General features: G+C 38.1%; 1 protein-coding gene and 1 pseudogene across 1 annotated transcript in view; both read right to left on the bottom strand.

Moving 5' to 3' along the window:
- CRISPLD1 (cysteine rich secretory protein LCCL domain containing 1) overlaps positions 1 to 14,964 on the bottom strand; it is a 44,666-nt gene extending 29,702 nt beyond the window's left edge. Inside the window, exons 1-2 of the mRNA XM_026495862.4 lie at positions 14,704 to 14,964; positions 13,419 to 13,738 (exon numbers count right to left, since the gene is read on the bottom strand). Coding sequence (XP_026351647.1) covers positions 13,419 to 13,676 — 258 coding nt within the window. The 5' untranslated portion in view covers positions 13,677 to 13,738; positions 14,704 to 14,964. The remainder of the gene's footprint in view (positions 1 to 13,418; positions 13,739 to 14,703) is intronic.
- Positions 14,965 to 18,043: 3,079 nt separating this feature from the next.
- LOC113252618 (tigger transposable element-derived protein 1-like) lies at positions 18,044 to 20,026 on the bottom strand (annotated as a pseudogene).
- Positions 20,027 to 24,613: the final 4,587 nt, after the last annotated feature.

Here is a 24,613-nt window from a genome sequence, read left to right as displayed (position 1 = left end):
TGGGAGAGGAAGAAGCAGGCTCATAGTGAAGGAGCCTGATGTGGGCTTGATCCCATAACGCCCTGAGCCGAAGGCAAACGCTTTAACCACTGTGCCACCAGGCGCCCCTCAACCCCTTTACTAAGAAGGTTCTCATCATCCAAATGTTCTCTTCCAGACTCCCCACCACACAATGACTATAACTTCTTCCAAATACTATTTCAAAATGTACTTCTAAGAAACCTTTCATGATTACTACTTTATTCTGAAATTCTTTAAGATTTACATGCACTTTAAAATATATTAATTTGTACTTATTACCACATTGTGATTTACATCTCAAAATCAGTGGCCTGGCAAAAGTTTTCTCATTCTGCTCCCTGTATCTCCTGAGTCTCCCTACTTGCTGAGGGGTCTAGACATCCTCACTTCATGAGACAGAGTTGTCCGTAAACAAATGTAACTCTCAAAGTCACTGAAATCTAGTGCCAATTAGTCACCTGTCATACTTATGAAAGAATGATTTTACCTAACCAAAATGCAACTGCACTTACAATTATAAAATAAAGTACAAAATAAACACAATACTTCATTAAAAAGAATGTTTTTGCAATTTTTAAGAGCATTTGCTTGTCAGAACAGAATTAATCAAATCCTTTTGCATTCTACCCATTTAAAACTGTTGTTGAAACCTAATCATCTTTTCATTTTTCATTTTTCATTTATTCATTCCATTTTTTCCTGTTCCAACTAGCATGAACTGAGCATGCAGTATCTGTCAGCCACTCAGCTGGGGAATGCAAAACTTACTAAAGCACAGGCCCTTCCCATAAAGTAACGGGAGGTTAGAGAAAGAGACAGGATGCAAATGCCAGGGGCAGAAGCAGATATGAAATGCTATGGGAGCCAGAGAAGAACTCTGTATGGAAGGGTTTAGACAAAAGCAGGTTCTTAAGGAAGAGGAGAAATTCATTAGCGAGAAAACCAGGAGCGCATAAGGCATTCTAACATGGGCAAAGGTGATCAAGCTTGGCAAGATCTGTACAGCATCAAAAAACCCAAGGTGTATGGAATCATGACATAGATGCTCCATGAGACAGTGATGCTTTTTATTTGTTTAGTTCTCCGTGTTCACAGAACTTCTGGTTAACAGACCTCTCCGCTCTCTCTTTCTAGGCAGGAGTTCTGATGCTTTTACTCCCTCTCAATCCAGAGCCCTGCCCCGCCCCTCCCCCTAATACTTCTAGGGCTTTGGTTTCCCTTCTCTGGACAACATCTGATCTCACGATAGACGGTCAATCATTCAATATTTCAGATATGGATGTACCATGTCTTGAGGAAATATAAGATTCAGTTTTAGGTTTTACTCCCAGGACCTTCATGGTATTGCCCCCTTCACGGAATTCCTTTATATTGTCTGATGTACAGCCACATACATGGGAAAGTCTATGAACAGAAACTCTCATGCTCATCCCTGGGTCTTATCTAACAGCTCATTATCCTTTTATCTAGTTGCCCCTCCATATTTGCCCAATTCGAAATTCTACTTCCTCCCTCCTCACTCATATGCCCTTTATTGTTTATCTTATCACTGACTGCACTTCTCTTGTCATTATCTCACAGAACTGTGCCATTAGCTAATTTTAAGATGCCATTTTCCATTACTCCTCCAATTAGACTGATTTAAATATTAGGCGTTGGGGGATTTTACTGTGCAAATGCCTTCATCTTTTTGGTTTCTAAGTACTTCTTGAAAGAGAGTGAAAAGGAGTTTCTGTTGTCCCGCATTAGAAGTTACAGCTGCTATCTTACTAAAAGGAAAAAGTGAATGTAATAGTCAAGGAGGGGAAAAAGAATCTGAATTCCAGAGTCAAAAAGAAAGAATCTGAATTCCAGAGTCAATGTTTCATGTCCTTCAGGGAGCCTAGAGTCTATTCAAACTGGGGTTCCCCTATGGTGCTGCCCCATCACCTGGGAGCTTGCAGAATATCGAGACCCCCGCAGACTTACTGAATCAAAATCTGTATTTTAACAAGATTCCCAGGGGAGTCATATGCACATTAAAGTTTGAGAAGTGCTGGATTAAAGCACCCTATTCCCAAAATCATACCTAACAGCTTTTCTAATGAAAACACTTGCCATCCTTAATTTCCTGATGATTGATTTCAAAATGTTCTTTGTTAAAAACTTAAAATATAAAGCAGCATGACCTACTAAATAATGTCCATATTCATATTTTGCTTTTGACATTGATGAGCTGCCAATATAGAAAATATGCTGCCATTTCTCCAATAAATTAGGTGTAAGTAGTTGACTGAACCACACCTTATTGATTCTGTTAACTACTTAAAAGAAAAAAAGTAAGGTTCACCAGATCATGGTTCCAGATTCTTATCTTTGGTAAGTTTTAGTAGCCCACTATTTCAAGTCACATATTTGGACTGCTCCCATAATTTCATTTTTGGAATCCCCATACAACTATCTGTATTTAGCATTCAGTTTGCAATCTGAACCCCAAACATACTGTCTCATCTGTATCTGTACTTGATCAGTATTATGTAGCACCTGAATATTTCAAAACTCAAACCCCACTAACATGCCTTTAATCACCTCTTTCTCATCTCCAGAACTTGTCTAGTCAAATGTCTTCAAAGGTCAAGCAGATGACATCATAGAAAGTGGCTGAAAAAGAGTAATGTGACCTATGGCAAGTCAGAGCAAGAATCATTACTTTAAATCTCCGTTTTTTGGAAACATCTTGACAGACTATATAGTAAACCTTCTCTATATCTATTGGATTTTTAAACATAAAGCATTATGAATGAAATGAGCTGAAAACATCTCAAAACATCCCATGCATTTGATTCCACACAGATTGTTATGCAGTATGTCCATAATTACCATCTCGTAATGTCCTATCTTCACACCCTCATTCCTGCCCTCTCAATCTCTGCTGATGATCTTGCTTTATAATTTCACTGGGAAAAAAAACAGAAGCATCTGCATGAAAATTTTCTTCTCTCTTCTTCATCGAATACACCAAACTGTCTGCTTCTGAACCTACAGCCACAGTCTTTCCTATTACAATAAATGAAGTGACTCTGTATATTTTCTCCCTCCCATTGCCAAGTGCTTTCTCAATTTCTTCATTCTTATTAACCTACAAACATACTCTTTTGAAAAAATGAAAAAAGGCCCATATTCCCCTGTAGCAATAGGTAGTTTCCTTTCTCTGATTTCCTTCACAGCAGCATCACCTTAAAGAGTTACTTGAGGTAACTTCTCTACTACCTCTCCTCCCATTCTTTTCTTCCCACTTCAGTAAGACTTCCGGTCAGACCCCACCATTGAAATTACTCTTATCAAGGTCACCAATAACCTCCATGTTAACAAAACCATGGTTGGCTTTTCTTCTTTATTTTACTCAGCCTCTCAACAATACTGAAACACTGACTTCTCCCTTGTTGAACTCTCTTGTGGCTTCTGGGACATCAGTCTACCCTGTCTTTTTTTCCAATCTTGCTGACCACTTTTTCTCAGCTTTCTCTGTTAGTTGCTCCTCTCTGTTCAGTCTCTACATATTGTGGCACCACAGGGCTAAGCCAAGGCATTCAACTCCTGTCCATAAAAATCTTCTCCTTGGATGATTTTGTTCAGTCAGTTAAGATGATTCCTAATAACACCTACATAATTTCCACATTTTTATCTCAAGTCCCACCTCCCCATTAACCATTAAAACCCAGATGAAGATGGCATTTGGCATCACAATGAAGCTTGGCCAAAAAGGAACTCCTGATTTCATCCTCACCTACTCCTTTCTGCTTCTCAGAAAATGCTTCAACTATCCACCAATGTGCTTAAGTAAAACCTATGAACATCCCAGATTTCTCCCTATCCTTCACCCTTCACATTAAAGTTATCAACCACACTGTCGCCAATGCCATCAAATCATATCTTGAAACCACATATCTCTCTCCATCTTTACCACTATTACCCTGGTCCCAGTCACTATCCTCTCACACCCAGAATATAGCAATGGCTTCCTAACTGTCTCTCTGCTTTCAGCCTTAGCTCTTCTTCAGACCACTCTCCATAATGTAGTCAGAATAATTTTTGAAATGGAAACTGACCAGGTTAATCCCTTGCAAGAAATTTTCCAATGGATTTCCATTTCACTCAGCATAAAATCCAAATTTCTTCTCACCTATAACCCAAAAGGACTTCTGGCCCAGGCTTTTAAGTCTACCTCATTTTCTAACACTTCCCTCATTACTGAATAAAGTTCAGTCACACTAGCCTTCTTTGTGACCCCTGAAAACTCCCACTTCATTTCTGACTTAGAGACTTTGTGTCCAGTATTCCCTTTGCCCAGATCTCTGTATTTTTGTTTAGCTGACTCCGTCTTGCAACTTAGCTCTCAGCTCAAGAGCCACCAACTCAGAGAAGACTTCCCCAACTACCCAACAGGATTAGCTCCATCTCTATCCTTCTCTATCATCTCATTCTCCTTATTTTCCTTAACTTGTTGAACCTTTTATACACTGACATATTCTCCAGCATCAAGAACAGTGCCTGCCACAAAAATGCTCAATCAGTATTTGTTGACTTAAATACTTTCACAAACACAAGTTTATCAACAACAAATTGGTTTAATCAATTATAAAAGCTTTTCTGTAACTTCTTAAAATTTTGAAGGCAACAGATATATAGGAAAATAAGGAAAGGGTTACTTAGACATACTGTAATACCTGAACCAGACAATTTATTACCACTTGAATTTCTTCTTCCAATGAACTAGATATTATATATATGTATGTATTGTACATAATAATGTATAGGACATATATGTCAGTTTTATAAATATTTGGCTTTAATTGAATTAGTAAATCATTAAAAATATGAGAATTTAAATTTTAAATTACGTATAATTATTTGGTTGTTAAATTCCTAAAAGGACTGTGTAAGAGGACACAGCTGAACAATAGCAAAGAATGTTCTTGAACTAAATGTCACTCAATTATGAATTTTAAATTATTATAAATGATTATTTTGTTTTTAATGAAGTTATTCGGTAAAGGTAAAAAAAATAATTACTCAAAGAAATTGCATTTTCCTATTGACCATCATTATAAATGTGGGATATGTTCCCTAATTGAGTTACATCTTCTAAAACTAAGTTGAAAAATTTTGGTTAGAAAACAGTTAAGAGTGCAGATACCACCTGGTCCATAGAAAATGAAACACACATGTTTAATGAATGAGTGAATGAAGGTGCATGCTCATTTGTTTCATCCCATTCTGCCCAGTACCCTTAGACCACTATGACTTTACACAAATTGGTTTACCAGACCTTCAATGTGACCTCCATATTGTTAAATTCAAGGCTCCTCATTTTACTTAATCTTTAAAAGCGACATCTAACCGAGCTGATCATCATTTCTGCCTTTATTCATTTAGCTTCTAGGACATCATGCTCCCAGGTTTTTAGTTGTTGTTATTCTTGTTTTTTCCTAATTTTCAATTCCCTTTGCTGTTTCTCCCCCACCTCCCTACCTCTACACAGTAAAGTGTGTCAAGGGCTCAAACACCTCTATGTATACTCACTTCCTTGATGATCTCCTCTCTCTTCATGGCTTTAGATACCATCTAAATGCTGATAACTGCTAATTTTATGTTCCAGATTAGACTACACCACATTTGTCTAATTGCATACTTGATAAATTCACTTGTATATTTAAGCTAAATCTTAAGTTTAATATGTCTAAAATTGAGCTTTAGTTTTCTCTACCAAAAGTTGATCTATCTACATTCTTCCCTATCTTAAAAATATGGTAACTCCAATACTTCTAGTTCCTTAGGCAAAAACTATACAGCCATATACCACATCCAAAATCTGTTAATTCCAAAATGAAATAAAATCCTAATGATACATCCCATGGTAAAGAAACTGGTGATTACTGGATAAGAACTGGGCCACTGTCCTGTTCTGCTTCTCACGCTAACAGTCTCATTCTCTGTTGTTAATGGAGGAAGTAAGAGAGTAGACTGGCTTTTTGGGAGAGGAGAGAAAATCACGTGGGAAAACAGCAGGCATCCTTATCCTGGCAAGTGAGGAGGCAGAGGTTTGTTTCACCTCCTCTAATCTCTTGGAATTTGGTTGACAAAATGGGTATCAAGTAACTGGGGGACTTCTGGGATCTCTGTAACAATTCACGAAGCCACTCCAAGTTGAAAGATACAGAATCTTCCCCATTGATCTTTAAACTAGAATAGAAACACCGTCCATTTTCAAATAACTGCAGCAAGGAATTGAGTGGATTTAGATCTTGCATCAGATGCAGAAACTCCCAGCCTACCAGATGCCCGGTTCACCAAGGCAATTTCATTAATCTTGCAACAAGGCTTCCTTGAATTTTTCAAGATTGATGTTATGATTACAAAGCGTTTAGTGTGTATTCACACTCTTGCCACTTCTCACCACCATCATGGCTACCAGTCATCAGTGTTAGATGGATTATTGCAATAGCTTTGCCTCCCTGCTCCCACTTTTGCCCCACCTCACACCACCAAACTTCTGTTCTCAACAAAGCCAGATGATTCTGTGTAAGTACTAAATCATGCTATTCCTCTGTTCAAACAATTCAAGTGGTTTCTTATCACTCAGACTGACAGTGAGTTTCTACAACAATCTAAATCTGTCCTTCTCAGTTAAATCTCTGATCCCATTTTCTACATTACTTCCCACCCTGGCTCTGTGTCAACCACATGGGCCCTTTGCTGCGTATGGTGATTGAGGGTCTTCACACCTATTCCAGGCAAGGAAGAATGTTTGCTGTGTTTACTTCTGGGTCCTAGGGGTGCCTGCCATATAGTAAACCTCTAATACCTTCTGAATGAAGGAATAAATAACAATAACAATTTCAAATTTTGTGGCATTTTCTGGCTTTGAGTGCTCCATTCTCCTCCTAAAACTATTTCTCTGCTCTTTGCTTTCTAAGACCCCAGATTTGCTGTTTACATTTAAGGAGGTATCTTTAATCTCCCAGAACTCCAGGGTAATAACTAAATTATATAAAACTGGACTATGTCACTTTTTTCCTATGGGTATTGCCATTGACAATGCAACTTCTGAAAAAAAAATAGATTGATTTTAAGTGCCATCGTCTTTAAAAAACAATAATTATCTATTCAAATTAAGGTTTTGTAAATATTTTACTTGTGTTGACCAAGATACTGAGAACCAAATACAACTTCATTATATCTAAAAAATATTAAGATAAAATGCTTTAGGAAAATTAAATAAGCTATTTTAAATACAGAATAGAAAACCTTAATAACGTTAAATAATGATAATATTCTTTGAACCAACAAAGATATTTCATATACCTTAAATGAATGAAGATTATATTGTATATCAATAAAAGATACAAACATTTAATTTTTGAAAATTGCCAGGCAGGCACCAACATACAGAGAGAAAACTACTGCTTTTGGAATCAAGACTTGTAACAAAACCTTCATTGATGTGAATTCCTGCCACTTTTAGCAAAATAAAAAATGTGCAAACATGGAGCTTTGGGTAAATGAGTTATGAGGCCATCATTTCACTACCTGCATTTATTCTGGATACATGTAACAAGTGGCAAATAATGTCAGAAGATATAGATTTATGAGAGTAAACAGAGCAACTCACAAGATAAAGATAACTCTTTCAGGTTTGGATTCAGACTACAGACAGAAATAGGGCAGATCCCAGACTAGCTTCACCCTGTTTAGCAAACTAGGTTGTCTCATGTCCAGTTTCTATGATTATCTGCCACACTAAAGTACAGGAAAAAAACAAGACCAATAACAACTTGACGTCCCATGTTAAACATGGCCTTAGAAAAAATCTAAGTGACAAACTGGAATCAAGTTATTGCAACATGCACCATGGACCAAAAGCACCACTGGGTGTTTGGCTCAGAGCCTCTGGTTGCCTAGCAAAAGGAGAGGCATCCAGATGTATTTTGTTCTACATTTGGAAAAGTGCTATGCCAAGGTTCTGCCCATAGTTTTGCCCGTATGTGAAGTGAGAACAAGCAGGCATAGCCACCAACCCTCCCAGCAGAGTGTCTGTCAACAGTTCCCTAAAAGACATGGAAATAGTTATAATAGCGGAAAATGGCTTATATAACTGGCCATGTGTCCTTTTTTAGGTAAAGTGTTCTGGCTGCTAAACACATTGTAGACTTAGGTACACTTTGCATCACAGTGAACTACTTGGGATTTCAGTCACTCTATAGTGTTTTAGGGGCTCTATGTTAAAAATTTGTAGCAAGAGGTAAATACACATTAATGCATTTTAGTATTTGAATTCCAGAACGTTTGAATATATTTATTATTATCTCAGTAGCTCCATATTACAGGATAATTTTCAATGTAACATCAATATTTTAAATATTGAATTATTTGAAACATTTATTCCTTCATCTCTAGCATCTCCAATTTTTATGTCAGTATCTCTAGTGTTGCTGATATCCTACTTTCCAGAATTTTTAATTCCTCTTTCTTACCTGTCCTCACATTTACCTCATATATAACCTCTTCTATCTTTCCACCCATCCCTTTGTTCAACACATATTTGTTGAACTACCAACCGTATTCAATCAACAAATATTTACTGAGTACTTCTATGCATCAGGCACAGGGTTATAAACATTAATAAGGTATGATGATTACCCATCCAGAAATTTAAAGTGTTGGAAAGGAAAACAGACATGTAACTATTTAATTGCAACAAAACCGTTATACTTTCAATAGGTTTGAATAAAATACCTTAGGAGTACAGAAGTAGTAGGGCAGAGGAATGGGTGCACCAGAGAAAACCTTGCAGAAAGACAACATTTGAGCTTAATCTTGAATAAGAGATTATGAGGAGGAGACAGAAAGCACAGACATTCTGGGCACAGAAGAAATTGATGAGCAAAGAGGCAAAGAGACATGAAGAAGGACAACCACCTTTACGAACAGTGAAAAATAGTGAAAATAGTTCAGTGTGAATACAGATATGGATATACACAAGGGAGTTGAGGGCCACGGGCAGAATTGACAGCATGTGCCTCCTTTAATTAATCAAGGTGGGCTTCACCTTGTGAGCATCCAGCAGTCAACAGAAGTTTTGCACAGCTGAGTAACCACCACAGATTTGTTTGAGAAAAAAGACAGATTTAGTAATAATAAGGAAGGCGGACTAAAGTAAAAAATAAAGTAGGAACAGACTGGTACAGTCTGCTGGGTGAGAAGCTGTGGTACCAATCCTGAGGTGAGATAATGAGCAAAGGTTAGGATAAAATGGAAGAGATGGATTCAAAAGACATTTCTGAGACAGAATCTACAGAATTTGGCAAGTAACTGTGTATTTATGTTTGTGTGTGTATGTTATGTGAAAGTGGGAGGAATGAGAGCATGGTAAAAGTTGGGGGCATGGGGCCAATTTTCTGTTTTGCAGGGTGTTTTGTTTTGTTTTGCTTTGCTTACAGAAGACTGAGCAGATGTTGATGAGATCCACTAAGAATCCCGGAAAAGAAGTAGGATCACGGGCAAGGGTGGAGGGAAAAAGGTAAGGCAGTTCATTTTCTTTTCAGACATCTTAAGCTTGAAGTAACTGTGGAGTAATACCACATGGGGATGACCCAGCAGTCTGTGGGAAATATGAAAATGAAGCTCAAAGAGACGACTGTTACATGGAGATATATACTAGCTATGGACTATACACCATCAATATACAGATGGTATTTAAAGTCAAAGGAATAGATAACGTCCTATAGGAAGGGAGAAGGCCAAAAGGAAAAACCTAAGAAACAAAGTTTTACAAGACGAGCCGGAAACAAGAGCATGTTGATGAAATAACCAAAAAAATAAAACAACTAAATGATAAGGTGAAAGAAAACCCATGGAAAGGAAAGGCCTGAAAAAAGAGAGTATGTGCAACAGTATCCAATATCTTATCTCCTTTCAGCTTGTGGTTTTATTCTCTGTATCAATTTTACCATTGAGAAAAACAGTACCCAGAATGGTTGCTGACTGTCAGAGTTCACATACCCATAAGCAGCTGAGGCAAATGTGAACCTGCGGCTATCGGGAGCCAAAGCTAGTAGTTTTTCCTTTAAGAATCCATTGCCTCTTTCAGTAACAGTTTCCTTTGGTGACCTAAGAGCTGCAGTTTCTCAACTTACCCTAAATTAAATATGGATAATCTCTCTCTTTAAAGTGTTTGTCTGAAGTAAAAATTGGTAGGACTTCTTCATTTATGAGCTTTCAGATGGAAAGCCAATCAGGGAGCCTTTCCAAGCATCACTGGTTTCAGTAATCAATAATTCATTTCTCCCCTTCCTGATTCTGCCCCAGGTCATGCTTGTTTCAACCTCTTCATCCAGAAGTTTTCCTGGAAACAGGACTTGTCTGTTTCTCTTCCTCTAGGTGAGATATGCCCTCCACTTTTTGCCACAATTCAGGATACTGACTACCTTCCAGGAACACCATAAACCCCATCTTCCCCACTGATTAACTCTCACCATTAGGAATATTCCATTATTCTGTGCTCCCTTGGCATTATTTACACACTTTAGCAGAGAATTTTATGTCCTTGTTTACTTGAATATTTTCAAATGTGTCTATTCTTCCTTCTCAATCAGCCTATAAGCTCTTCAAGGGACAATGTGGTGTTCCAGAGCCAATTTTTAACCCTATTAGTTAAATGAGGATAAAAGTAGGGGTAGGAATGTGATGTTAATAAATGTGGACATAGTCTGGCTGCCATAGGTTCAAGTAAAAAGAGTACACTAAAATAAGCACCAAGCATAAATAAGGTAACTGGCTATTCACATTTTTAATGTGATTGACACATAGCGTACAAGTAGACAAAGTGGTGGCACTTATTGCAGATTTTACAGGAAATAGCTCTTTAAGCCAAATTTTAATTTTGCTTTCTCAGAACAAATACACTTTTAAATAACTATTTGAATAAATAACATCTTCACAAGGTTGATCAACAGCTGTACTTCTATTGCTATGTAATGCATAAGTCAACAATATTTCAAATAAAATAGTATTGTTCTTTTAGACTTTCCCCTTAAATGTGTATTCTAGAAAATGTGTTCCAGTACAGTTGGGCAATGAAGTCCTTTGCAGCCCAGTTAATGGCCAAGACACGGTTCCAGTGCTAATAGTATCTAAGGGCAACACAACATAAACCCTGGCTGGTTTCTAAATCTACATTTCAAGGATAGAATGAAACCAGTGAAACTAAAAAGAAACTCATATAAACACCCCAGACTAGACATCATACAATAGGCAGTTATTTTCTTTGGAAGCCCAACATGAAAACGAATCACTGAACTGTTCTTTCATTATTTCCATATTACTTAAAACACACACAAATATTCTCAGGTTTCTTTTTGTGGATTCAAACTCCCAAGTTCTTCCTTATTTTAAATAAAGCAATGGAATACCTATCCACATGGAATAAGCATACAGTGGCCTACTTGGAAAGGCTCCATAATTGGCTCTTGCTCTTTGAAAGCTCACAAATGAAGAAATCATAGAATTTTTTACTTCGGACAAATGCTTTAAAATATACAAAAAGTAGAAATGTGAGACATTACAAATGTCATAGCCTGCACAGAATTTTGAAAAGAGTTAACAATTACCTTAGGTATTTTATTTAAACATTATGGGGAGACATAAAATTAATTATTGGTCATAGTCACATTTACTGAGACCTTGCAATATGCCTCATAATGAGCTAAACTTTACTTAGGTTATCTCATTCAATCCCCACAAAAACCCTCTGAGGTGAGTACACATGCTAGACATGAGGGAATGGAGGTAGAGAGAAATTAAGTTACCCTAGGTCACATAGCTAATGGGTATCAGTGACAGAATTTAAACCCATGCCACCTGATTGCCAGGCCCTGATTCTTAACCTCTGATGAGTTCTCTTGAGTGCAACCTACTTTCTTCAGGGTAAATTTTCTTTCTAGTGAAAGTTAAAATAATATGCTATATTTTGAAATGGGTAATGTTAACTTAGAACTTCCATATATCATGAAAGTTGTCTCGAGAATACCCATCAGCACTAATGTGAATGCAGAAAGAAGAAAATTAGAATGCATTAAAATTAACTGTACGCTACAACTTATCCAAAGGAGAAATGTGATTCCCAATGTTCATTGTATAAGCATGGCTATCACCAGTGATTACTTATTATCGATTTTTGCTAGTACATTCCTAATTTTAGTATAATAGATATACAAACTTTTTTCTAAATATTTAAGGTATACAGTAATACATTAATGAGTTATATCCTAGTAGCCTTTAAAAAGTAAGTTTGTGGGGTGCCTAGGTGGCTGAGTCGATGCATCCGACACCTTGATTTCGACTCAGGTCATGATCTCAGGGTTGTGAGATCGAGCTCCCCGCAGCAGGCTCCACTCTGGGCAGAGAACCTGCTTAAGATTCTCTCACTCCCAGGGGTGCCTGGGTGGCACAGCGGTTAAGAGTCTGCCTTCGGCTCAGGCCGTGATCCCGGCATTCCGGGATCGAGTCCCATATCAGGGTCTTCCACTATGAGCCTGCTTCTTCCTCTCCCACTCCCCCTGCTTGTGTTCCCTCTCTCGCTGGCTGTCTCTATCTTTGCCAAATAAATAAAATCTTTAAAAAAAAAAAAAAAAAAAAGATTCTCTCACTCCCTCTCCCACTGCCCCTCCCCACCTCTCTAAAAATAACAAATAATAATAATAATGTAAGTTTGTTTCCCAAACTTACTACTTTAAAAATAAATATGAGGTTATTAAGGATAAGTCACTTTTTTTTAATCTTTGAGCTTGCTTTCACATGTCAAAGTGCACAAATAAATCCACAAGAGAAAAAAAAGCCATTGCCAAAGCACTGCTTAACATAAAGCAACCACAGAAATGTACCCTTTACAATGGGTCATTTACATATTGGTAAGAAGCAAGGACCCACTGGAAAGTTATCAATAATCCAGAAAACTGCTTTAAATTATTGGTCCTCGATTTTTCAGATCCACCATTCATAAGTTCCATCAGTTAGGAATTACGAAGCAATTGTTCTACTAAAGCACTTAAAAGCAAATGCTTCAGCTGTTCAGCATTTTCAGTATAGGAATCCTCCCGGTAAGAGTAGAATTTAGAGCTTTTAGTAGGAACATTGCATCTGAAGGTATTTAATTCTACTCTGAAATTCAAAGAGCTCTTAGAATAAAGGGAACACTGATTAAAGAATATGCAGAGGAAGATAGCCTCCAAGAAAATCTTTTTTAAAATTTCATACAGGACAAATGGTAAAGATTAAATAATAGCACGAGGAAATTTAACCAGGAAGACTGAAAGCATTAATAAACATTTTTGTACATACCATTTGAAAAATTTCCTTACCATATACTGCATATTAGATGCTGTTGGGTACACCTGACTTCGTAATTTATTATGAAGGTCCAAGATACTCTGCATGTCATTGTCTGTGATGGCCCTTTTTCCTCTTTGCTTGGCCATCCACCACTCACCATCCTCATCCATGTACTTCTCCAAAAGTTTCTCCAATAAAGTAGCATTAGGAACTACCATGGCTGGAATTGCTCTAGCCATGAATAGCACTGTGGTTACTCTGAGCCACTCCTGCGCGGTACACTTCATAATGAATGATCTCAGGATTTCCCCGGGAAAATCTCCAAGACAGGCTCTTCCACTCCTTTTGGCTATAACGACATGCAGTGTGATTAAGGTGAAAATCTAGGCAGATATTAATTTTCTAATAACAAAAGTAAAATAACAGTTACAAAGGAAGTGTGCCAGTTTGGTTTGTTTATATAATGCCAACAAATGGACATGCACTTTTTGAAATAACTGTCTCCAATCCATTTTTTCCTCCAGAGGAATTTTTACAATGCGTTATTTTCACAAAATAAACAACTATATGTACTAGGACAACATGCATGAGGCCAAAATATACGGCAAAAGTAGCCCCGAAGAGTCCAAGCTTGAAGTTAATTTCTGAATTGAAAGGCTTGAAATGGCTATATATTGCATAGAGCCTCAAAGGGTATTATCTACCTACAGGGTTTTCTATCAATCTAGAGGTCCACGTTTCTCTCTCTGTTTTAAGGTATTATTTTGTACCAGTGTACTATCTCCAGTTCGCACTCAGAATGTCCGCAACTGGCTGAAATTGACGTGAATGTTTAAAAGTACAAAATGTCATTCATACATGTATCCACGGGTACATCTTAGAAGGCCCACGGAACTAATGCCCAAGAATGGTTTGGGAGGAAGTGTCCTCTTACCAGGCGCAGGGCAAGAAGAATTCAATCATTATTTCCTGGAAAGTGTGTGCCCAACCTGCGGCCCGCACCCGATAAAGCTAACAATTCACCAGCAACTTCAGCTTTTCCTCCCACACACCGCAGGCGAACACTTTTCTCTGAACCCAAACGGAAAGCGCGCGACAGGAGGAGGAGGAGGTGAAACCCACAGTCACTTGGAAGCACAAGCACCCGCAGGTCTCCATCTCTGCAGCTTTCCAAGCAGCCCACTCACCCCCCGTGCCCGCCCATTCTCTACAAGTTGGCTTTTTTTTTTTTTAAGTGGGGTTTTAGAAGAAAAAGGTAGAGAGGAAAAGGTGGGAGACTGACGACTCGGCGATGCGTTTTAGAAATGCCCTTACCTCTCCAGCGTGAAGTTCCCTACGAGAGCGGAGCCGAACACCACCGCCGGCCTCCCGCAGCCGCCCCAGCCTGCGCACGCGACTGCACACACAGAGTCCGATCGGGAACGACCGGCGCGCCGCGCGTCCTGGGGCGACGAGGGCGCTGAGAGCAGACGCGAGCCTGGGCCTCCGCGGCTCCGTTAGGACCTGCAGCAGGCGTAGCGCTCCCAAGTTAGAGCCTGAAATTGGGGCCGAAAGGGAGCTGCCGGGCTAGCGAGCCAGGGTGGGCGCCCGAGTTCCTCCGAGCGCTCTCCGCAGGAGCAAGGGGCGGGGACAGGAGCGAGGCTGGGAGGCAAAGGCTGGCGGCGACCTCGCGCTCCCGCTCGGTGCAGCCGCGGTGTGCAGAGCCAGGCACCGAGCGCTTCCGCCGCTCCCGCGAGCTCCCGGGCATTTATTGCGGTCCCTGCGCGCGCACGTGACGTGAGCGCCCCTCCTCGCCCACCCCCACCTCTACCCAGCCTGGCCCGCTGCCTGCTGCGGAGCAGGGAGTAGCCGCCCTGCTTCTCCCCCGGCCCAGCAAAGCCTGTACTCTTGGCCTTTGTGGGCGTGCTTTGGGCTTCAGAGGCCCGGCGTGCAGGTCTGGACCCTGTGGGAGGCGAATGCAAGGAGGGCCCCAACTCCTCCCGCCCCTCACAGCTCCTCTGCTTCCAGAGGTCTTCTTCCTCGTGGCTTCCTGACGAGATGCTACAAGGACTTTAACAACCCTAACAGAAAAAGAAGCGCCCCAGAAGGCATGCAGAGGGACTGGGGATGGGTTAACACCTCAGATCTTGGAGATGCAGAAGAGGTACTGGGGGGGGGGCGGGATGGGGAAGGAAGGCTTTTGCTTTTATTTCTCCAGGAGATCACTTCTGTTTCCAGGACCCAGTGTCTAAAATTGAGAAATTGTTAAACCTTCATGATGACCAGATGGACAAGGGGTTTCATAGACTGATGTAATGATCTGTCACTTGGGATTGTCTGGACCGTTGAGAGTCTCACTTCATGGATAAAATAGGTGGCATTCGCTTCCCAAGGTGGCCAGAGCACTTTTTTTTTCTTTTATAATGATGTAGCTATTTTTGGAGTTGATACATAAAGGATACCCTAAATTAATTTATCAGTGCTATATTAACAGGAATTCAAAACCCGGCCCTAGAGCTGATAGTGAAATGAGTGCCAATTTCCCTGTTGTCCGTGTTATACCCGGAGTAGGAAAATAACTATCTTTAAATTCACGAAGGTTCACCCTACTGAATGTGGTACTGCTTCTACGGGTCGGTTTGTTTTTGGTTTTGTTGTTTTGTTTTGTTTTGTTTTGTTTTGTTTTGTTTTGTTTTGTTTTGTTTTAGGAAGCATTTTTTAAATTCATTTACCTTTGCTTCCCCTTCTGTAGTGAGTCATGATTTTCATTCTTTATTTCTAAACGCTGCAGTATATAGCATATGATCAAATGAGGTAAAACATTTTGATAGTAACTCCCAAATCATCCCGAGCTGCTACCTGTCTCTTTCCACAATACAATTACACTTTATCAAACCTAAAAACTGACATTTAAGCCTCAGGTGAACTTGAGACCTTGTTTCCTCTCACAACAACAACAACAACAACAACAACAAAAAGGAAGCATCACCTATCAGAAGGGCACAGGAGGTGAAAGCTTTTGGTGCACATATGACTTTCATAGAAGTTTTGCAACTTTATAGCAGTTTAAGCACAGAAAGACTGTTGCTTTGTACTTTTCAAGCAGTTATTTATAACTCTTCTGCACAGGGTTCAGAAAACTGGCTTTCCTTCCTGGAAACTACAATTTTAATATAGTATTGAAAAGTGTGCTGAGTATCAAATAAAAAAATCTTGAAAGTAATAGCATTACTTGAAACATTTTCAAAGTGAATTTAAATTGGGAAGAAGGGAAGTAAGGTGATAAGGACCCGAAGTTAAATGCCTTGACTCTTGAATGTTTGCATCATAAGGCTTTCCACACAATATACAAATCAGACACCTAAAGGTTTACGTGAAAGAAAATAAGATTCGGTTTTAAAGTTTTATTTCCAAACTCTCCAGACTAGGAAAAAAAAAGATTTTATACCTTGGCTGGGCATTTAAATTGGCTTCCAATATGATACTTCAGGTCATTTTTTTAGGTAAAAGAATGATTCGAACACTCATTATATTAAATATTAACATTTTGCTAATACAGCTTGTCATATCTGGTTTAATATATATGCCTGAAATGTTCTGAAGAGAAGTGACAATATTCTTGAATACTTAAAGATGATACTCTTTACATTTTTATTTGTGGTTGAGAAATCTGTACATAGAGCGAACGTCTTCTCTACACTGAATTCATGTAAAAAGGGTACTTTGGTTTGTGGCTAAGGATGTTACTTATAAAGCCAGGGTTGTTTTTAGCATGACTACTTTCTTGTGGCAAATGCTGTTGATTGCCTAACCAACAACCAGCCTTCCACTCCTTTCTTCCAAGCCTCCAGTTTACTGAGGGTGGTCACCCTCTCACACCCTATCCAGCTGGCATCCTTAGGAGGTGAATGTTGATTATTTAAAGCCAATCATCACAATTTATCCCTTCTGGCAGCGACTGATTTCGCATGGACATGTCATGCAACCCTGGCTACTGAAAGGATGGAAGAAATCTTCTTAGATATGAGGAGAAGGGTTGGCAAGGTTTTCTTTTGTAATAAAAAGAGATACAAAAGGAGAAAATGTCCCTGCAGGTGTTGATAAGTTTGTGAAATTTAAAGATACAGGTGTTATTGTGCAAGTAAGAAGGGCAAGCCTGAGAGCAGAGACCTACCAGCTTGGCTGAATGCATGGACAAATAGTGTCTGAGTCTCTTTGCCCTTGACCAGTCACTGAACACCTGCCTACAAGAGATAACGGATGCCTTGTTTAGGCCATTTTGACTTGGGTATTCAGTTACTTGCAGCTCAAAGTACTCTAACAGACATATTCCACAAAGAAGATACCTTCCTCTGGCAATGTCATTTGGTCCATGCTGCTATCATTTTCTGCTAATGTGTATGCTTAGGTGCTATCTTTAAATATATTCTTATGTGTTTTCCTATCCCTGCCCTTGCAGAAGTAGGTACAGGCATACCTCAGAGATATTGTGGTTTCGTTTCCAGATCATTGCAATAAAACAAGTATCTTAATAAAGCAAGTCAGATGAATTTTTTTGTTTCCCAGTGCATATAAAAACTATGTTTATACTACACTATAGTCTATTAATTGTGCAATTGCATTATGTCTAAAAAACAATGTATGTAACTTAATTTTAAAATATTTCTGAAAAATGCTAACAATCATCTGCACTTTCAGTGAGTCATAATCTTTTTGCTGGTGGAGGGACTTACCTCAGTGTTGATGGCTGCTGACCCATCAACGGGGTGGTTATTGAAGGTTGGGTTGGCTGTGGCAATTTCTTAAAACAACAATGAAGTTTGACACATTGATTGACTCTTTCATGAGTGATTTCTCTGTAGCATGTGGTGCTATTTGAGAGCATTTTACCCACAGTAGATCTTCTTTCAAAATTGGAATCAAGCTTCTCAAACCCTGCTCCTGCTTTATCTACTAAGTTTATGTGATATTCTAAATCCTTTACTGTCATTAAAAAAATAATCTTTATAGCATCTTCACCAGGAGTAGATTCCATCTCAAGAAACCATTTTCTTTGCTCATCTATGAGAAGCAACTCCTGATCCATTCCAGTTTTATCATGATGTTGCAGCAATCCAATCACATCTTCAGGCTCCACTTCTAATTCAAGTTCTGTTGCTGTTTCCACCACATCTGCAATGACTTCCTCCAATGAAGTTCTGAACCCCTCAAAGTCATCCAGGAGGATTGGAATCAACTTCTTCAAAACTCCTATTGATGTTGGTATTTTGACCTTTTTCCATGAATCACACGTGTTCTTAATAGCATCTAGAATAGTGAAACCTTTCCAGAGATTTTCAATTTATTTTGCCCAAATCCAGCAACGAAATCATTATCTATGGTAGCTATAACCTTATGAAATGTATTTTTTAAAATAATAAGATTTGAAAGTCAAAATCACTCTTTGATCCCTACACTGCAAAATGAATGTTGTGTTAGCAGGCATGAAAACAATATTAATCTCATCGTACATCTCCACCAGAGTTCTCGGGTGGCCAGATGCTTGTCAATGAGCAATAGTATTTTGTGAGGAATCTTTTCTTCTTAGGATTGGTCATAACAGTGGGCTAAAAATATTCAGTGAACCATGTTGTAAACAGATGTGCTATCGTACAGGCGTTGTTTCATTTATAGAGCACAAGCAGACTAGATTTAGCATCGTTCTTAAGAGCCCTAGGATTTTCAGAATGGAAAATGAGCAGAGGCTTTGACTTAAAGTCATCAATTGCATTAGCAATTTCTAGTTAACTAGAAAGTGAGCCTGTGCTTTGAAAGTTTGAAGCCAGGCATTGACTTCTCCTCTCTAGCTATGAAAGTCCTAGATGGCATCTTTTTGCTAAGAGAAGGCTGTTTGTCTTCATTGAAAATCTGTTGTTTAGTGCAGCCACCCTCACTAATGATCTGAGCTGGATCCTCTGGAGAACTTGCTGCAGCTTCTACATCAGCACCTGCTGCTCCACCTTGCACTTTGATGTTATGGAGATGACTTCTTCCGTAAAACCCTTACACCAATCTTTTCTAGCTTCAATTTTTTTTCCTGCAGCTTCCACACCTCTCTCAGCCTTCAGAATTTAAGAGAGTCAGGGCCTTGTTCTGGACGAGGCTTAAGCTTCAGCAGAGTGGTGTGGCTTATCTGCCCCCCTATTCAGAACATTAAAACATTCTACATACCGGCGACAAAGGCTGTTCTGCTGTCTTATCATTCGTGTGTTCACTGAAGTAGCACTTTTCATTTCCTTCAAGACCTCTTCTTTTGTATTCACAACTTGGCTAACTGGTGCAAGAGGCAAGCTTTTGATCTGTCTCTGTTTTCAACATACCTTCCTCACTAAGCTTCATCATTTCCGGTTTTTTTATTTAAAGTGAGAGATGCGGGGCGCCTGGGTGGCGCAGTCCTTAAGCGTCTGCCTTCAGCTCAGGGCATGATCCCGGCGTTCTGGGATCGAGCTGCACATCAGGCTTCTCCGCTGGGACCCTGCTTCTTCCTCTCCCACTCCCCCTGCTTGTGTTCCCTCTCTCTCTGGCTGTCTCTGTCAAATAAATAAATAAAATCTTTTTAAAAAAATAAAATAAAGTGAGACGTGGTGATTCTTCTTTCACTTGAACACTTAGAAGCCATTATAGGGTTGCTAATTAGCTTAATTTGAACATTATTGTGTCTCAGGAAATAGGGAGGCCCAATGAAAGAGAAAGAGACCAAACAACGTCCAGTCAATGGAGCAGTCAGAGCATACACAACATTTCTTAAGTTCACAGTCTTATCTGGGCGTGGTTCATAGCATCCTAAAAGAATTACAGTAGTAACATCAGAGATCACTGATCACACATTATCGTAACAAACACAGTAACAGTGAAGAAGTTTGAAATACTTTGAGAATCACCGAAGTGAACAAATGCTTTTGGAAAAATGGCCTGATAGCCTTGCTTGTCACACAATTGCCACAAAACTTAAATTTGTAAAAAACACAATATCTGTAAAGTGCAATAAAACAAAGCACAATAAAATGAGGTATGCTTGTATATATTTATCTGTATATATTCCCCTGTATATATTCCCCATCCACTGTATGGTTTCATGACCCTCAAACCTGAATCTCAAGTCAAGGCCCTGGCTGTTCTGGTAGCACATCATTGATAAAACCATCCTCCACTAGGGAATGTAAGAACAGGATTCCTGTCTTGTTTTAAGAGGTGGAATTAGTGTAGCGCGATGTTTTAAAGCATGGAATTTTAAATCAAAATGCTAGAGTTAGCTCCATGACCTGTTACTAGTTGTGGGACCTTGATTATGCTACTTGGCCACTATGAGCCCATGATCTATTCTCTTTAAAAGGAAATAATAACAGTAGCTATCTTAAACTTTGTCACTTGTGTAGTAAGATGAATTAATGGGGGCACATGGGTGGCGCAGTTGGTTAAGCGTCAGACTCTTGGTTTTGGCTGGGGTCATGATCTTGGGGTCATGGGATCCAGCCGGCATTGGGCTCCACACTCAGTGCAGAGTCCACTTGAGACTCTCTCTCCCTCTCCCTCTGCCCCTCCCCACCATGCTCTTGCTCTCTCTCTCTCTAAAATAAATAGGTGGATTTTTAAAAAAGGGCGAGAGAGAGTTAATGCATGGGAGCACTTAAAACAGTAACAGAAAGTACTCAAGAAGAGTTAAATATTATTATTAAGAACTAAACTAGAGGCTTTATATATGCTATTTTATAAACTCAATGGGATTTAATCAAAGTACTCATGTCTCTTGATGAACATAATGTCCTAATTTTAGTGAAGTTCATTTTATCAATCTTCTTCTTTTGGTAAATGATGTGTGTGACCTGTTGAAGAAAAAATTTTTGCCTATCCCAAAGTCATGAAGAAACTTCTCCTATGTTATCTTCTGCTTCTATTATTTTACACTTTACAATCAGGGCTTTCATCCACCCAGAATGGATTTTTGTGTTATGCTATGTCAAAGGAATAACTGAATTTTTAAAGAAAGATTGTAATGATTATGTTGAAATCTGCATTTCTTGTAGTCATCGCTATAAAACTATGAATTTTTCTGGAAAAAGTGCAAGTTTCAGAATGAAAAGATAGAAAAATGTCATTGTTCTTGAAATCTAGAGTCACTATGATACTTTGATCAGATTATTTAAAACATGAATGTTGAGATTCATATTGATGCCATAACCTGAAAACTCTTTAACCTGTTTCTTGAAGTCTAGGAAAGTAATTATTTTAAGCTTATTATTAGATTTTTGGAGAACGTATTTTGTCATCCATTTGAAATTTGACTCATCTACAGTCACTAAATGCAGTGATTCATTTTTAAGATATCTTCTTTTACCACTAGTGCTGTCCTACATTATCTGAAAAAACCAAAATTTCAATAATTTCCATAAATGCTTCTGTGCCTTTCTTGATCCTGTTTTCACTGATTGAAGTCTCCTCCATTTATTCTTTTTGAGTACCCACTCTCTAACCATTTTTCTCCACAAAGATTTTAACTGATCCAGCCAACCATTATCTCTGTTGTTTCATTTCCCTCTCTTGTCAATATCTATTGTGTAAATAGTATCTATTGATGTACTTGTCTTATCTCCAACAATGCTAAGAGCTCCTAGGGAAGGGAGATCATGTTTATGTGACCTTTGTATTATTTACAATTTATATTAAATTAACAAATGAATTTGGATTTTGGAATATTCAGTATTTCTCAGAATGGTACACACATATCCATGGTTATATAGGCCTGTTGGTAGGAGAACCAGAATTCACAAAACAAAGCACATTATACTAGAGATGATTTTTACTTGGAGCTCTTTTTTTTTTTTTTTGAGGGAAAACATTGAAACAAATGTTTATGTCATAAATGAATTACAAAGCAGATGGGCAATTGGGATTAATTTTAAAGTGAAACCAATCATGGTGTAACTTTATAAAAAAAGAATGCATGTTTAAACCATGCATTTTTTCCAATATATCATTTCTAAACATTCATAGGAAAATGATGTTCACTAAGGTAATGAGAAGGTCAAATATTTATTAAAAATTATATTTCAGAATGATAGACTACTTAACTGATGTCCTACTATGTATGTTTCACCTATTGATGGATTGCTTGTATTTCCATAGGTCTCTTTACAGCTTATATGAAGACCTGGCTCTGGTGTACTGTTAGCATATGAAACATTGTAAATTACAGCAGGACCCAGAGATGTGAAGCTGAAAGAGCTGTTCATTCATGTAACACTGTCCAGCCTGGTTGAAATATTATATTTTAATTTCTTTAAATTAGAATATCCAGAACAGTAGGTAATGCTAAAAACATTTCAAAATAAAGAAGTGTCTCAAAACTTGCATTTAGCCTAAGAAATCATGCTCCAGCTTCATCTCTGTATTTTAAGTTTTTATTTTAATTCCAGTAATTAACATACAATGTTCTTTTAGTTTCAGGTGTACAATATAGTGATTCAACACTTCCATACAACACCCGGTGCTCATCACAACAAGTGCACTCCTTAATCCCCATCACCTATTTCACCCATCCCTCCACCCACCATCCTCCCCTGTGGTTAACCATCAGTTTGTTCTCTATAGTTTAGAGTCTGTTTCTTGGTTGCCTATCTCTCTTTCTCTATCTTTTGTTTTCTCTTTGCTCATTTGTTTTGTTTCTGAAATTCCACATTTGAGTGATATCATATGGTATTTGTCTTTCTCTGACTTATTTCCCTTAGCATAATACCCTCTAGCTCCATCCACATCATTGCCAATGACAAGATTTCATTCTTTTTATGGCTGAGTAATATTCCTTGTATATACATACTACATCTTCTTTATCCATTCATCAGTCAACAGACACTTGGGCTGTTTCCATAATTTGGCCATTGTAGAACTACCCTATGATCCAGCAATTGCACTACTAGGTAGTTACACAAAGAATACAAAAACACTCATTCAAAGGGATGCGGCTTCATCTTTTAATAATCACTTTTCTTTCTAGATCTACAGAAGCGCTTCAGTATGTGCTTGGGCTAGAGCTTGTATTTCAGGTTTGCCAGGAAGGGCTGTTGAAAGGTAAGCATTATAAAAGGAAAAGTATTCACACTTTAATCTACAGAACTAATGTCAAAGGCAGGTTTTTCGTCCTAATATAAGGAGAATGAAAATGTTCTCCAATATCATTAGCTAACAAAAACCCTGCTGTCCACTTTTAACGGTAATTTTAAAGAATCACATTTAACAAAAGTGAAACAATTGAAATGTCTAGTGTTTTCTTCAAATATATACTCTCCACAATTAAAAAAATATCTATGATTATAAAATACAAAAATTACATACATGAAGTGTGTGCATGTGTATCTATCTATCTATCATCTATCTATCTATCTATCTATCTATCTATCTATCTATCTATCATCTATCTATCTATCTATAGTATCTGAATGTTAAACACATTATTTTGCTAGGTAATTGGAGAAATGAAGAAAATTTAATTTTAAGTAGATAATTTAAATTAAGTAGATAATTTAAATTAAATTTAAATTTAAGTAGATAATTTCCAATAACACTGAAAATATGGAAGAAAATGTGCAACTTTTCATTTGCTATGTGTTACTTCTGACTATTCTCCTGAGTATAAACCCAAAAATTAACATAGATTTTACAAATGCTTTGATCTAAAACAACTTAAATAACAACAAACTAAAGGCTTTGGCAAATAATAACTTTATAAATAATAAACAGCACATGGGCAAATAAAAAATATGCTGAAAGGAACAGCTTTCAAAAACAAATCTGAAACATTCATAACCTCAATATTGTGTAACTGCATTTACACAAAATGACTTTTACTTCTGCTCCTATCTGGCTTCATGCTGTGCCCTTAACTTGGGTACCCATTCTTGGTTCTCACTGTCTACTAAATATTACTGCCTTTGTGCCCTTTGCCCCAATTCTTCCCCAAATTATAGCATTGTTCTCAATTGTTGTGTGGATATCTCTGCCCCTTTCTTTCAACGTTTTGTCTCAAATCCTAATTCTTCCAAGAAATCACTCTGATTATCCTCATATAAAAGTATTCTATCTATACCCTAAAATTTGTATATCTGAAAACATTAAAGGGAAGTCAGTGTTAATAGTAAAAACATGCTTTTTAGACCTCAAAAAGCCTATATTTTAAGTGGAAGGGTTCATTACACTGGTGTTCCAGTTATTA

Source organism: Ursus arctos, unplaced genomic scaffold (genome assembly GCF_023065955.2).
Source record: "Ursus arctos isolate Adak ecotype North America unplaced genomic scaffold, UrsArc2.0 scaffold_6, whole genome shotgun sequence".
Taxonomy (NCBI): domain Eukaryota; kingdom Metazoa; phylum Chordata; class Mammalia; order Carnivora; family Ursidae; genus Ursus; species Ursus arctos.
This window is presented reverse-complemented; position numbering and strand designations above follow the sequence as displayed.